We start from the raw sequence: 13,612 nt of genomic DNA on the forward strand, positions 1-13,612 counted from the left end.
CATAATGTTATTATTTTTTGGAATATTTTAATACCGATTGTACCATAGTTGATGGTTTGAAGTAAAGATGTGAAAAATTGTGTTGTGACACTTGCCTTGCAGACTGTTTTTTATAGGCACATAATATATACTATTACCGTGTAATTACTTCAGTTTTAAATAGGTTGTAGCAGTCTTTTCACTACTCACGGCTTTAGCCATTATTTCTTAGTTGAGAATCGTGAATTTGAACTGGAGAGATTTTAAAAATTGGGTACATAGAGAAAAAAATACAAAATAAACGAACAAAGAATATCTTTTGGTATATTTGAATTCATAAACATATAGTAAGATCTTTTTTTTAAAAGACATGCTAATAAAAAATAAGTTTTTCAATAAATACACAGTAGTGTGCGACTAGTGAAGTAAATTATAAACATGCTTTAAAAAGTATCATTTATGCATAAATCATATAAAAAAAATTCATTCAAGTAACTATGGCAAATAATTAATAATAGCAAAATAAATAATGTCTAAAATACGCAACAAACAATAGCATAAGAAAACGCATCATCATCATCATTTCTTTCCCGCACCTAATGGTGCATAGGGCACTGCATTGGCACACCAATCGCAGTGTATCTTAATCATATTTTTTGTTACACGAAGGTAAGATGATCAGTCTTACGCTTCAGGTACCAGCCCAGGGACTATGAAATATTCTGGTGTGAAAACACCCTTTTAAATAAATATTTTTAATCGACCATGTCGGGAATCGAACCCGAGACCTTTCGAATGGTAGGTAGGTGTTGTGTATAAATAAGAACTTATTTACTACATATACAAACGTTTTTTATAACAAGATAAAATTATATCAAATACTCGCTGTTGTAAAATAATGAAAGAGGATACATTATTGACTGATTTGTTGATGTTAATATAAGTTGTATACGTTTTTTTCCCAGTGAAAAGAATAAGATGACACAACAAAAAAAATAAATAACTAATTATGTAAATAATTCATGGCATCTTCACCGTACACTGCGTAAATACCACCAGCAGCTTTGGCAGCTTCATTCCCCGATTGAATGCGAACAGAGGCTGTCAAAAATGCTTTATTTCATCTACATGACATTACAATTGGAAGGCTTGTTCAAACAAAATAATACATCAAAAGAAAACACAATATCTTGTAGGGCAGAAATTTTTCTTTCGAATGACGTATATTTGCAATTTCGTTTTGATGCTCATTTTTATTGGAATAAAACAGACACAACTTATATTAACAGCAGTTGAAGATATGTAGATTAAAACCAGTGTGAAGGATAAGAAAAAAGAAGGAAATAAGCTATTAAAAATAATAAATATAATTTTTTTTAACAGGTCTCAAGTATTGCAATTATAATACAGAGTTGTATGAGAGTAAAATATAAGTTAGCACTTTACTTTAAAATATATATATCTCTTAATCTTACTGCCAGAAATTTAGTATGAAGGATCAGGAATATAAACACAACGATATTACGTCATTTCAAAATGACTGATCTATAAAATACTTGTTATTTCATAATTGACCATGAATGTCTTAACTGTAAAAAAGTGTGAGATTTTGATTGTAAATAATGACATGGTTAACTATTGCCATGTGTGCTTTATTATGTCACTGGGTGATGTCAACGTCTGCATAGCTTCCCATGTGTCAAACACATTCCTACTTCCGCACACAACCGATAAAACGAACTGAGTTCCTAAAGCTCGTAAAATGAGACCGCCGCAAAATACCCAAACATAAACTTGACTTTGCCATCAAAAATGTAAAAGAACCAACAAAAAGGCACCTTCACTGTGATAATTGGCAGCATATCCTAACCTCTCACATGAAAGCGTGTCACCAGATCGACCCGTGCAATTCCGCTCCCTGCCCAATAGGTTAGAGAGATTATAATCTCCTGTATGTGTCAGGGGTACTTGCGGCGTTTTAATGGAAATGTTTTGTCTGATGTCTGTAGCAGTGCCATGTATCTGGCAGTCTATTTTAAGCCTGTCTCCCAGTGGCCTGGTTACTTGTATTACGAAGAATTGCAGTTCAAATACACTGCTCCAATTTTATCGGCGACATTATTTATTGCGTTCAATCAAGGATTCATCGTCTGATTCTTAATGCCGTAGTAATAATTGATAAACAAATTTGTCGAAATATTTATGTTTGCAAATTAAATTACATTTTGCCAAAATTGGTGAGTTGCCAATGTCATGTTTTTGATAGATCGACATCACAGATGAATAGGGTGTATTTTAAGGAATTGTAGGAGAATTTAATAGGATACGTATATTAACCCTATATAGGGCAAGACTCTGAGAAACTAATTTTTAAATACTTATTTACGTTCATATATTATATTCAATGGTTTAGAATTTTTTTTCTTTAGCTAATGGTAAAAACGTATTACCAAAGACCTTTAAAGGGTTAAGAAGAAGGAATCTATCTAGTATAGGGCAGTAGAAGAAAATATGTTTTGAGTATATCTAAATGTTTGTAGACAAGGCTGGATTTCACTCCCTAGGGAGTAAAAATTGAAATTTATTGCAAAAGAGAGGGAAAATATTTTTGAGAAAATAACATGAAAGTCTAAGCATTTTCAGGGCTTGTGACATGTCATTGGCTGGTTTATGTTGTCATTAAAATCATATAAATCCGCTCGAATTATCCAACATATTTTCATCATTATTCCCGATTTGTGAAAATATCCTATTGGGAAATTTAAAAATGTGTTCATGTTTATTTTATTTCCTGTAAAACTAGGATAATTAAATATAATTGATTTCTGCCTGGGTGTTCTGTGATGTAATTCACCACTGTAATTGTTGGGCCTCTTGTCCTGCTGTGGTGCAAAAAAGTTGAAATTTTGCCAAAGATGATAAAAAGCACATCAATTTATTAATTAAGAAAAATCTTTGAATTTTTCTCCAAATCCAATTATGCATTGCAATACCACGGCGCTAAATCAGATTGCGATGTTATTTACGTTGTGTTATTTTTAGAACTAATAAATGTAAAATTTACACAGTTTTTCAGTAGATTTTGTCATTTGGCAACGAGCCAAAACTTTCTGCTAGAGAAATGTCCTCTCCGAACATTATATTAATTTTAAACAGTAATAAATATTGTTCATCATTTCTTATATTCACTCTTTGTGTGAAAAATATTCCTGTGATGTCTTTTTAAATTAACAAAATAATTGCTTCATAATGTAACATTTAACTGAGAACGTAGTGAACATACGTTTACTTAACATGAAATTCTACCTCTAATATTCTTCTGCCTCCTGGCTGTATAACCCATTTACTTGGGGTCAGCACTACTAGCCCTCAATCTACTCTACACTTTGAACTAGGAGATTAGTTGTTTGTTTATTTTTTTACGGCTGGTTGCCACCTGACGCCAAGGCAGTAACCCCTCTTGCTAACTGGGTCTTAGGATGCCACCGTTGACTATTGTTCCTCCGCTGCCATCCTCAACACAACATCCTGCCCGACGCCGCTGTCTAGAATTCACATTAATCTAGGATTGTAATTTACAGAGCCCCTTTTCTACCCATTTATTTGACATAATGAGGACAAAGTAAGTCCAATTTAAAGCAGTTACGATAAATAAACGAGTTTAGAACATTTTTTTTTTTGAGCAATGGATTATAAAAAAAATTAACTTGTCGTGTTGACTTTACGGGACAGTTTATTAAAATACGCTCTAAGAGATGAGGACTATCAAAAAAATTGTTTAAAATGTTGAATTTTAATTAACAGTTTATTTCTGGAGCCATTGCGCCCCCCTGTGGGTGAAAACTTGGTTTTATTTATTTATTTATTTATTTCATTTTATTTGGGATTTTTACAGCTATTACATAAACAAAATAATTAGAAAAATCTTAACAATACTAAAGCCAATTACAAAAATCCACTGTAAATATAATGACACATAATATATAAGAAAAGAAGTTTAGTAATTTTATTTGTGTGACGTTTGTATTCATGTGTATGTGAATGTGTGTATGCGTGAATGAATGAGGGAGAGGATACATGTGCGCGTGGGAATGAAAGAGGGAGAGGGTGCGTTTGTATGGGTGCGTAAGTATGAAAATAATATATTTGCTTAAAACTTGTAAATTATATTAAAAATGGTACAATAAAGAGCTTAGTAAAAAGTTAGAAACCTTTTTGTTAAAATTCAAATGACGAAATGATATAAATTGTTTTTTTTTTTTTTTTTTAAGTATGTTAAATTTCAAAACCGTATTATGAAGAAAAAAAAAGCATTTTATTTTTTAAATTTAACTTAAAAACAATATGTTATTTTAGTTTTCAGGCTCCCCTGGAAATTTTACTTTTTTGAGTCATAGTCTTTTTTTATCAGATGTGCGATATCTATTTACTGTAGGTTGGTGTCCTGAACATTAATTTATCATAAGAGTTTGATTTTATGCAAAATAGGCAGAATTGAAAAGTGATATTTATATTTTGTTTTGTCCAGCCGATGCCCGTGCGCCCCCCAATGGGTGGAGCGGGGGGTGTGGTACCCCCTCCCAAGTCTTCCGTTGGATTCCTGATGCCCCTCTACACCCTTTGCATCGTGGTCTTCTTCTTCTACACCATTTTCAAGGTAGGCAATACCACATAAATAAATTATTATCATTTTTTTTTAATATTTAACCATTTATAAGACACATAGAAAAAGGTGTTCTGGAAGTAATTACATCAATTGGTACATGATTAAAACACCAGGTTTACTAGTATGGAAGGGCTAGCTGTTCCTAGATATTGTAATAAATATGGCAAAAGGACACCGTAATACAGTATACCCATGTAATAAGTTAACGAGCAATATTAAGAATAGTGACTTTAATACAGAAGTGAGACATATGCTCAAATTATGGCTAGTGGAATAAAGTTTTTATATTAACGATAGTTTTAATTTTTAATAATATAATAAAATATGACACAATTTGGAATGTTTTTCAAATAAAATGATTATTAATGTAGGTTATGAAACAATCGAAGCAATATATAAGAACCTGCTGACGAGTTGTATGCTTACAATTCAGCAATACTTTCATTTTAAGATTATTGTGTAAATATTTTTGAAAAATAAATTTATAAAATATTTTTTAAATACCCGAAACTACTCAAAAATGTACAGACAGTGATTAATTAAATCAAATGCATTCTTATATAAGAGATTTATGTCTGAGTTATTTTACACCTGGACAAATTTGTGTCTATAGGAAGCAAAGGATTCATGTTTGTGATTTCCACATATCCACAATTTTCAGGACTTGTATATGTCTAGTGACGCAACGCAATATGACGCAACTTAGGTTAAGGCGTTCGCAGTACGTGTCCAAATCAGGTCCACCGCCTTACCCTCAAAAGGCTCGTTATAGGAGGCTTCTGCGTGGGTTCTCAGACTGCAATGCTGGTGATGAAATCAAACCACCTTGTACTAATATTGTCCTTAAGCGCTTACTCTCAAAACCCAGAAGTTTGATGTTTTGAGTTTTGTTAAGGTTCCAGGATTTGCCCCCGTGTAGGAGTAATGGCATAAACAAGCATTTCATTTTGACCAAGACAGCACGCATCGTCAAAACAATAAACCTGTTTTCTATCTGTTTAGATGGTGTTCAGTAAAAGTAATAACGTTGTGACCTCGCCAGTTCGTCAGCAGAGTTACATTGACAGGCCAGAATCCAAATTCCATCAGTCTGTCTTCAAAGGGGCTTCCAAGAGAGATCACCAGACTTCAGATACACGATTGGGTCAGTATATTCAATATGCATATTTATCTTACCCTATATGGTGGCTTTAATTTGTGACTAAATATCGGGCAGGCAGTACAGACAATTTGTTGGTATCGACACAACAAAAGACTTGTGCAAAATGAGGGTTTGTCAGTACCGAGATTTAGTAACAAATGATGTCAAAGAATGTTAAATCTTATTATTGAGACTTTGTTTTGTTCAATCCCAAATCACATCGCCGAAGAAAGCATAAATATGAAATTTAAGAAACAATTACAGATTGGAATATGTGTAATAATGTCATGTACTAAATGTTTTATAACCGACAAAAGATCTGGAATAAAACTGTTCATTTTCAAGTAGAAATTAAGTTATTCACTGAACATTTACAATTTCAAATATATGTATTTTTTCTTTCTAGTCCTGATTAGCTAGAAATTTATTGTGTTAAGCCAGGATTTTTCAACCAACACGCTCGGTAATGTTTTTAAAAAAAAAACCAGCAAACACAGTTTCATAAAAAAATATGCAGAATTTGTGTAAAATTTTTAAAATATTTATTCCTTAATATTAATATTGTACCCTTTAGAGTAAACACTATCAGCATTTTTTCCAATCCTTGAAACATTTCCAGAAAGCAGTTGGTATGATAGTTGGCCTTCAGTTTCGTCAGCGATTTTAATCTTTCCCTCGATGTCGGAAAACTTTCATAATAGAAAAGGAAAAGTCGCAAGGGGTTATGTACGGTAAATAGGGTGGCTAGATCATTAATACTGTCTATTCTTTTTGTAAAGAGTCACAAACAAGCCACGCGGGCACATCATTTTTTCTCTGAGATAATCTTGAAAATTCGCCAATCACACCAAAATGCTTCTACTAGTTTGTCTGTCATAAACCAACTAGGCTTCCAAAACAGCTGAAATTGACAGATTAATCATGTGTACCAATCTAAGAAAACAAAATTTCCTCTTACAGTTACGCATTTAAATTCAAAATCAAAATATTTTTTGTATTTTTTTATCAAACCTCGTAAGTAAAGAATAGAAAAAAATGCCTTACGTGAATATGTAAGTCAACTACCTATAGGCAGAATGGGAATGTTACACAGTGTGTCAAGTGATCATTAAACCCATAACAAATCATAAGCTCTGTAAATGCCTAGACTTCTATATTCTCAATAGCTTCAACTCTTTTGATTATTATATATCTACATACTATTTTATTTAATATTCAGTTTTTGGGTCGATTCAAAAATACTTTATTTATCAACTGCTAGTGTAATTAATTAATCTTGTTTATTTTTGCGCTTTTCAATCTCAGGACCTAAAGAGCGAGACACAAGTAAGTTTAGATGGTTCTCTGTACTTATTTTTCGTTTAATTATTGGAGATGCATATCTCACAAATAGTTTTATCTCGAAAAATCTGATTTTACGGAATAAATTATTTAAAAATATTTGTAATACATAATTTATTTATTTTTACTTAGGTTTTTTTTAAATAACTATCTGATTTTGAAAATATTAGTATTTTCATTAATATATTTATATGTGCAAGCTCTATCTCCCCACTAAAAAACAGCTGTAATTTATAAATGAATGTGTACTTACACATTAAAAAAAATCGAAGTATGAATTTTGACCAATTTTTATCTTGACCAGTCTGTTTTTTGGTTGGCCAAAAGATATTGCTTTTAGCTTTTAGCTACAAGCCGGACAAAGTGGATATAAATAAATTAATTAATTTCCAGTGGAATCTATATGACACTAGAATATTTTAACATGAATATAGAGTGTCCTCTGGTTAGGTTAGTCTCCATCAAACACGGCTCAGCCCGTTCTAAGATGGAGTTTGTTTTAATGAATAGTTATGAAATTTTTGAACATGTTATCAAATTTGACAACCATAATTATAAGCTTTGTAACAAGTGCATACGGTTTGCAATTTAATTTTTACAGTACACGAACATCTCATCTTGCAACAGAACAGCAAAATACAAAATATTCTTATGGTAACAGTTAGGCAAATAGCACTTTGATGCGTGTTAATTATTAGCCTCGTGTTTGCCCACTTTTGGTGCTATGTTTGACTTGTCAATTTTCACATCCAAAGTAAGTCATTTCTACAGTAGTTCGCAGCCTGATGCTATTTGGAATATTCCCAATATTTTTCATAATAACTTTTTTACTTAATATTTTGAATATGTCTAAATGTATGTAGATGAGGACTTCATGAAGATATTGTAATAGTCATACAAAAAAAGTATAAAAATTCATACTTTTTTTGAGGATTTGTCTAGTAGGTGAAATAATTTAATCAGATGAATATCACCTTCATTAAAAAAACTCTTTTACAACTTTTTAATATTTTTAATTGTACTATAATTATGAAAAAAGTTGTTTTGTTCTGTCAACTATTTTTTTGGGAAAGCATATTAAACAATTTGGCAGAGAAATAATCCTTGCACCTTTTACCAGAATATTGGCAACTATATTATTCATTGCCCGTTATATAATCATGTACCTAAGCAGAAGGATAACAATGGACATGCATGGTACGATTATCTGTTACATGCACAGTATGTGGCTGCAAGTTTTAAATCTAAAAGTGAATTAATTCTTAAGTCAGAAATTAAGTAGACTCTTTTGAGGATCCACCATCTTGAAAAGTGTAAAAGCATCATGGCTACCTTTTTTTAAAAACATTTACATAATATTTATATTCGCTAGCAGGAAATTGAATGAAAGTATCCGCTTACGAGATTTTAGCATATTTGTATATTTCACCAATGTCACCAATTTCTTTCTGATCCTAATGATATTAATATTTTTATCGGATACATTATATTTAAAATGTTTTATAAGAAAAAAAAATACATGTATTTTGTATTTTTGTTAATTTTTGTACCACAGCAGGCTGTAAGCTTGCGAAAAAACACATCAAATTATTAAGATCTCACCGTTGATTGAGCTGTGAACCTTTTGTGCGTGAGACAAGCTTCTTAGCCAATACACCACAGGGGTCGCCAGTTTATTTATTTATATATGTGTGGTGTTAGGGGACGAAGAGTTGGACCAACTGAGAGCTCGGCTCGCGGAGACGGAGAGGGCTATGGAGAGGATAGTCCAGCAGCTTCATCGCCCACTGGCTGGGCAGGTTAGCCAAAAACCCTCATTACTCCACTCCTGGTCATCGTATTTAGTTTTCTTGCACCAAAATAACTAAACATTTATTGTTCATTCGGTTACCTTCAGACAATATGTGCCATGTTCTTTTTGAAAGAGTCCGTGTCTTAGTTTAACATAGAACTGTGTGTACTACGTACAGAAGCTCTGTGTTCATTCTTGGGATTGAATTTGTGGTTACGTGTCCTTAGCGCGTTCGGTATAAAAAACTTATTTAGATGTATTAATAATTTTAGAAGGATTAAATATATCATTTATTTTGCGCCATGGCTGTTTGCAGCAATTTGAAAATGTATGTACAATGTTTGATCAAGGATGGGGATCTTTGTCTTTTATGAACAGTTTTTTATTTAAAAATTCGCCATTAATTCCACACACTGTTTATTCCATTGTGGCATACCACATACTAAAGAAAATCTTTTTTGGGGCTGAAATATGGTAAACGCAACCATATTTACTAAAAACAGAAGTAGGATATATAGGATAGATAGTGTTTCGTGACAGTGTCCATTGTGGCCATAAAGTCAAGCTCGTACTTGAAGGGTTAATCAATTTCTTTCATTAGATCATTTTGAAATACGAGTGTTTAAAATGACTAAATGTTAATTTTATATTTCAATATTTTTTTAAATTTATAGTTAAACAAAGTTACAATCGTTTTTAAAAACTAAAACCCTAAAAATAAATTATATGAATAGAGTTAAAACAAAAATATCATGCATGTAATACAATTAGATTCTGACGTGAAGTATTATTGAGTAAATATGCCACAGATATACAATATGACTTTTTTTCAAATTCCATTGAAAAACAAACACTAAATATTAAATAGTAACGTTTATATGATGACCAGGGTGGATGTACAAAGGGTTGGTGTCACTCAGGGGGCTGGACCTTCCGGGGCCTGTTTAAAAGAAACTACACTTTGGTGGCTAAAACAACCTTTTGCTAGGCATTCAGCCGTGATTGCATAAGAACTTTTTGCCTCATTTCAAAATGCTCCTCAATGGCATATAATTAAATGGACGCATTACAACCGCGAAGTCGTTGCATTTAAATATGTGGGTACCTTGCCTGCCTTCATTATCTACAGATATATAGTTTTGTTTTATTACTATTGTAAATACTATTTGATTTATGAAATACTTAGATAATTATTTATAATTTTAAGTATAGATAACGCAACTAAAGTTAGGAGAACAAACACGTACAAACATGTGCATATCGGTGTATCTATGTAGGCTTCCGAAAGATGCAATAGTGTGTGTGCGTTCATTGGACATGAACATTCGGCCATAATATTAGTACACGCTTAATGCACTTATACGGTGATTTTTTTATGTTTTTTGTGTCATTTACTTTGAGGCTAACGATAACATATTCATTTTCCAAATGAATAAATTAATAGCGAACGGTTATAATATTACAATCCCAGTGAATATGGGTAAATCTGGGTGAATTCTGATGCCAAATGAGGAAGTTCAGTGTTTTTTTTTAGCTAACCTAACCTAACTAATTATAACTAGAAATCAACTTTGAATGAATACTTCATGATAACCTCATGCACGGTAGCCTAATGCACTAACCACTATACCAAGAGGTGGACGTAAAACGCATATTTAAAAATAATGTGCCGATTATTTTTTTTTAATAAAAAAATATTCATACACGGTGGGTACTAATTAAATAAAATTTAATATAGACCGAAAACTAACACTCTGTATTTTATTCAGAAAACATACAGTCACACATAAAAATAATTAAAAAGAACGATTTTCTAACATAAAAAGACCACTTATGTTTTCATAAATTATGCAAAAGATTTAAACATTAAATGTGACAAAAAAAATAAATAAATAAGAAACTCGAGTGAGAAAAGAATAATTGTTAACATTTGCGTTTTCAATGGAGGTAAACATTGGTAATAAATAAAAATACCGAATGCACACCCCGAGCCATCCACGCACACACACATAAACGCACATATAAAACATACACAAACATACATTACATGCGGTACATATATAGCACAAACCACTCAAGATGTACATTCAGCAACTATCCCAAATAATAACGTGTAGTTAAAAATGTCTACATCAATACTGAGTCCAAGTCCACACAAGCCATACTACTGTGTTTGCCTCAACTTGGGTTGCGTTACCTATAAATACATTTCTCACATCTTTAATAATGACAACGAGGTACGCAGAAATATGAACTTCTCTTTCCAATACAGATATTTGTGTATGTGTCGTGTTTTACTATATCTTATATTTTTTAAATATGAATGGCGGGCAAGCAGTGAGGCGGTTATGCCATGCCCCTCGTAGCCACTGGTGTATTTTCTCGGGCAGGTCCCCAGACTGTATATTAGTACCCATTCCTTCTCCACAGAGATGGCGCCCCTTGCTAGAGAGTAGAGCGGCTTGCACACAGTTGTGGCATGATGAGACTTGTTACACAATGTATTATCTCGTTTACCCGACAAATTAACATCACAGACTTGGCTTCTTTGTTATGTGTAGTGGCCGGTATAGTCGGGAATGATAAACATGTCAAGACTACTATAACAGTAGCAAACTATTATAACTATGTTTAGGTATCTTTAGACTCGTATTGCTCGTTACATTTATTACCTTATTACAATGAAGTTGTATCATTAATTGTCAATAAATAACAGAAATCTTAATGTTATGACTAAGATTCAAATATCATTAAACAAATAGATTCGCCTCACTAGGGCCCAAAACAGCAAAATTCTGAATTTTGAGAATAGGTGCCTCAGAAAAATTTCGGGTGAGCGGTGGTTTGACTCTGTAAGGAATGATGTAATAAGAAAACGGATGCAGCAAACTCCGGTGACAGCTGTCATCAAGCGGAGGCGATACGGTTGGCTGGGTCATATACTTCGAATATCTCCCGAGACCCTTAACCACGCTTGACCGCTTTACAAGGCATCAGGTTCTTGTCGTCCAGGACGTCCTCTGCTGATTGCTTGCTGAAATATAATCCAAATATACTGAAAGAGATCAGTTTGTATGTTCCCAATAATTATACTAGAGCGAGATCTCATGCACTGTTTTACACACCCAGAAGCCGTACAGATGCAAGTCAGGATTCACTCATTAATAGGGCAATTTGCTTGCTAAACATGGCTTCTGCGGATAATATGGATCTATTTTTCTGAACATATCGACAGTCTAGCAGCTATCTGTTTTCTATTAATTAACTTCTAACTTATATTTGCAGTCTGCATTACGTAATGGGTTTAACAGACCATAAAGTAATGCAGACTATAATTTGTCAAATAAATAGCTGTGAAAAAAGTTGATACAAGATTTTAAGGAGAATTTTATTAATTTCTACTAAATGCCCCTCTCGTATCCATAAATTTTTAACAGTGCTTTTTTTTCATCTGTATTATTTTAAATCATTAACAAGAAAAAACAGTCTTCTATGACATAAGTTGCACATGAGCTCTGTATTGCATATTTAAATTCTTAAATATTTGCATTTTACGTATTTGTTTACGTGATAGGTTTGTTCCAATTGTTAAATATTTATATTATAACACAATACCTTGCTAGGTTATTCTCATTCAATCTGAATTGTTGCCCAAAAAATCCAGTGTTATATTTTTTTGTAACTTTATAAGGCAGCCAAATTCTCAAACAATACGTAACATCACTAATAGTTGAAAATCTTCCTTGATTTATATTGTCGTATCATTCGAACTACACATCTCAAAGAAACCAACTCTACGATGAAGAAGACAAACAACACACGAGACCTCTAAAATGTCGTACTAACTTTAACTAGAGTATAGAATTTTTTATTTAAGTTTTGTTTGTGACTTAGTGACAATCCTATTACTTGATCAATATAATCAAGGGTTTAACTACTATAAAACCAGAAAGCATGTCTTGAATAGTATGTTTTAGTAGAGCATTTTTCGGTCTTGTGTTTGTTTTTATTCTCTAGGTTTTACTCTTAATATTTTTAGCCTTAACAATATTTTAAAATGTTTCAGAATGAATATCAGTTAAGAACTTTTCCTCTGCGAAATTTCTTGTCTATCGTAATAATAATTGATGACTATGCTGCGATGGTTTTTCTCTATTGTATGTAAAAATATGTTTCAACTCAAACAGCCAAAATTTATAAAACAAATATATGTGAAAATGGATTATTTTCCCGCTGATCTCTTAACGTATTGGTCAGTCGGTATGCAGATTATGAAATCTGTTTCCCTAAGCTATGGTTTCCTAAGAAAGCAGTGCCGTTATCTAGCGCCCGTGATCACCTTTTTTATTTCTTTATCAACTAATCTATAAAATCTATAATAATAAAATATAAATAAAATAAATCTATAAAATAACTTATTTCTATAAAACTGAGACGTAATGCAGCCAAAAGTGGACAATATAGACATACTTGGCATAATGAGAAGGTATATTTGGAAGATGGGGGGTCATCAGAAGTCAAAAACTGTAATTTTAAAAAAATCATGCTATGCAGTGTGTATTTCAAAGTTTAATGCAAATTTCAACATTTTCATTATTTCCTTACAGAACTCATCAAATTTTCGTCATTTTCGATAGTCCAAACTACGTTTGCACTCATTTCCAGACACAAAAATGTATAGTGCTATATGAAA

At 32.3% G+C, this 13,612-nt stretch overlaps 1 protein-coding gene across 20 annotated transcripts in view; it reads left to right on the plus strand.

The window, feature by feature from the left end:
- Window positions 1-13,612, plus strand: part of RIC-3 (RIC3 acetylcholine receptor chaperone) — a 51,738-nt gene that overhangs the window by 14,591 nt on the left and 23,535 nt on the right. For 13 of the 20 annotated variants that reach the window (XM_088235627.1, XM_088235631.1, XM_088235644.1 and 10 more), the window contains 2 exons: window positions 4,508-4,636; window positions 5,648-5,789. In XM_088235627.1, coding sequence (XP_088091753.1) covers window positions 4,508-4,636; window positions 5,648-5,789 — 271 coding nt within the window. Of the gene's footprint in view, window positions 1-4,507; window positions 4,637-5,647; window positions 5,790-7,091; window positions 7,113-8,828; window positions 8,927-13,612 lie in introns of all 20 variants that reach the window. The other 7 variants (XM_088235625.1, XM_088235629.1, XM_088235628.1 and 4 more) reach the window with 2 other exon arrangements.

Source organism: Micrasema longulum, unplaced genomic scaffold (assembly GCF_059751315.1).
Source record: "Micrasema longulum isolate JH-2025_06_02 unplaced genomic scaffold, ASM5975131v1 h1tg001412l, whole genome shotgun sequence".
Classification (NCBI taxonomy): Eukaryota; Metazoa; Arthropoda; class Insecta; order Trichoptera; family Brachycentridae; genus Micrasema; species Micrasema longulum.